The sequence below is a fragment of the Cebus imitator genome, unplaced genomic scaffold, assembly GCF_001604975.1.
Source record: "Cebus imitator isolate Cc_AM_T3 unplaced genomic scaffold, Cebus_imitator-1.0 Scaffold18, whole genome shotgun sequence".
Taxonomy (NCBI): Eukaryota; Metazoa; Chordata; class Mammalia; order Primates; family Cebidae; genus Cebus; species Cebus imitator.
In genome coordinates, this window is record NW_016107333.1 from 4794728 (window position 1) to 4797646 (window position 2919).

Below are 2919 nucleotides of genomic sequence, written 5' to 3' on the forward strand. Positions count from 1 at the left end.
TAATATGTATAAATATAAAATTATTTAGTATTTGTAAAGCCCTAGAACCGTGCCTGGCACACAGTAAAGCTCTGTTTGCTAACAATATTTTGGCTCACCAGTAGATCACTAGTTCATACTGCTTGATGATAAGCTAATCCGCCTCATTCGACCTTTACCCCCCTAAACAGGTCTATTGCTTGGTTGCTGGGAAGGTGTGTTGGCTTTATTAGCAGTAATAGTGACAGGTCCTTTTACCAGTCAATTGCATGGACCAGTATTAATAGGGAAGTTTGAGCCCTGCCGCAGAGGGGCTAAGTGACGGGAAAATGCCTGCCATTTTCACCTGCTCTCAGGACCAGGCAGTAAAAGTCCTCGGAAGCTGAATTTTAAGTAATCAGACTGGCCACTTCCCTTCTTCTGGGAATGCAGTTGGGATGGAGGGATCTGTCTCCAGTTGGAAAGAAGTCTGAAGTCCCCTTCTGTGTGGACACCAGACAGCAGGTATCCCAGGGCCTTCTAGTTGCCCAGCAATACTGTGGAATGAAGAAGACACCCTCAAGTCACACCTGAAATCATTCCGGGGTCTTCCAGTTCAGCACCTTGACTGTTTTTCTCTTCACTGGGAAGGTGCTGGCAGCCTGATGGCCTTTAGGTTTCTTTGAAGTTTGGGGTATCTGAAACCCAGCTAAGGTGCGGGGGGTAGTGTACTCATTCGAAAGAGGATACCCCCAATTCACCAGACGAGCCCCTAATTGGGGGTGGGGTGCTGGACGCGCTGTTTCCCCGCCCTCCACCAGCGTTGCCTTCAGTTCGGCTTCTAGCCACGCCCTTCCGCGTTCACGTCCAGCGGCCTGGAGGGATTGAGGGCGACTGGACTGCCATTGCGCCTGCGCAGGGGGCCTGGGGCTAGCGCCGCGGGGCTGCCCTGCACGAAGGGCTCAGCTGTCAGTGCGCCTGCGCGGGAGGCCAGTAGGTAGCCAATTGTCCCTGGACGCCTCGCTAGGGCCCTGCTGTCATTGCGCCTGCGCGAGAGGCCAGTAGGTTGCCAATGCTCCCCGGACTCCCCGCCAGATCCCTCCTGTCAGTGCGCCTGCGCGAGGGCTGGGCGCCGCGGTTCTTGACTTTTCTGTGCCGGACGCCGGGTGTAGACATGCAGCAAGCCGACTCTGAGCAGCCCTCCAAGAGGCCCCGTTGCGATGACAGCCCGAGAACCCCCCCAAACACCCCTTCCGCAGAGGCAGACCGGTCCTTGGGCCCGGAACTCCATCCCGACCACAAGACTTGGGGCCCGGAGCAGGTGTGCTCCTTCCTCAGGCGCGGTGGCTTCAAAGAGCCGGGGCTGATGAAGAACATCCGAGGTAGCGGCGCTGGAGGGGCTGAGGGACGAGGGGCGGCGACCCGGGGCCCGGGCCAGGCGCCCTGAGGGAGGGGGCCCCACGAGAGGACTCAGGCCGAGGAGCGAGCCCTGCAGCTGGGGGCTCCCAGGAGGGCGGACCTGCGGCAGGGGTGCACGGGACCGACTCCCGGAGGCGGAGGAAGGAGACATGGGGGCGTCTGGGGTAGGCGATCCATAGGATGGGAGCAGGCTCCCGGGATTGAGGACCTGGGAGAGGCAGTCGTAGATTGCGATCTGACTTTGGTGGGTTTATTCAGTAACTTGCCAGCCCGGCGCCGGACAGGCGAGACTCGGGTCTTTTTTTTAGTTAGAAGGAGATTTTTCCCCAGACCTTGGTGGGCGGCTTGCTGTCATCCAGGCTCGCCAGGCTCAGGGGACCCCTCTGTGCTAACCGCAGCTGCTTGAACACTTGCCACATGAGAGGATGTTCTGGGACTTTTAACTTTCTGTTTCCTCCCTGAATTGAGGCTTTTCCTGAAAGAGAAGGTACTGGTTTGGTTAATCTCGGAATTCCCATCGCCTCCCTTAGCGTCCCAGTAGCGCCCGATAGGTGTGTGTTGACTGCACTTGCAGAACATGGTAAGGATCATGTTTTGCTTTTTAAAAGCAGGTTCCTCTCTACAATCTGAACACTGAAGTTGTTCCATTGACCACTGAATCTCTAGCATGCAACAATTTGGCCACATTACCGGTAGAAGTGTTTAGGTTGAGTTTAAAGCTGATTTTACTGATTCGTGTCCAAGCATCCATCCGTGTGGTCTACTCAACTTTTTGCGGTGGGTGTGAGACTTCATTCCTGCCGTATTTCCACTAGGTGTTCAAAGGAAGGTGGTTCTTTGGTGGTTGAGATTTATAAATTTAGTAAACTTTTGCATTTGTTAGGTGGAGCCATGTTTACCTAGGTTGGAAACCGGGGTAGGAGGAACATTAGTGGTTCAGGACCCAAAGATAGCTTGAATGGGTGAGGGAAATTGCATTTCTCTTTTTTATTTTCCCCTTTTGTCCTGCTGGGATGGATTATTATGTTTTTTTATTTTACTAGCAACAAGTGGAGTGAAGTAGTTCCATATTTTCTGTCTCAAAATGTGGTTGGCTGTTTCAGTGGTGTTTTATACATGAACTCTGTACTATCCAGAATGATGTGTGTTCTCTTGAACCCACAACCTAGTGCTATCAAAGACACTATGTGCTTTCATTTGGTAAAAACTGACTGTTTCCAGTTGCTCGTGTCTTACCTGCTGCTTTGTTTTGACCAAGCTTTATTTAGACTTCTCTCTTGCCTTACGGGTCCCTCAACTCTTGCTTACCCCCAGATCTGAGCAGGCAGGCACTGAAGAAGTGGAATATGCCTCTCTCCGGTCAGTTTCTTTTGAGAATCGGCTGACCACAGTGGGATGCTGTCCTGTTGGACTACACTGAGCATTTTCCCTTGCTCGTCCAGGTTCCTTTCCAAAGATTCTGCTTATTTCTGCTTGCCCATCCTTTACCCTATAAAAGAAGACCCTTTTTCTGTTGGATTTTTTTTTTTTTTTTTTTGGCGG

The 2919-nt window shown here is 52.4% G+C and overlaps 1 protein-coding gene across 1 annotated transcript in view; it reads left to right on the forward strand.

The window, feature by feature from the left end:
* The first annotated feature begins 877 nt into the window (after window positions 1-877).
* Window positions 878-2919, forward strand: part of SAMHD1 (SAM and HD domain containing deoxynucleoside triphosphate triphosphohydrolase 1) — a 60029-nt gene continuing 57987 nt past the window's right edge. The window contains exon 1 of the mRNA XM_017511281.2: window positions 878-1340. Coding sequence (XP_017366770.1) covers window positions 1031-1340 — 310 coding nt within the window. The 5' untranslated portion in view covers window positions 878-1030. The remainder of the gene's footprint in view (window positions 1341-2919) is intronic.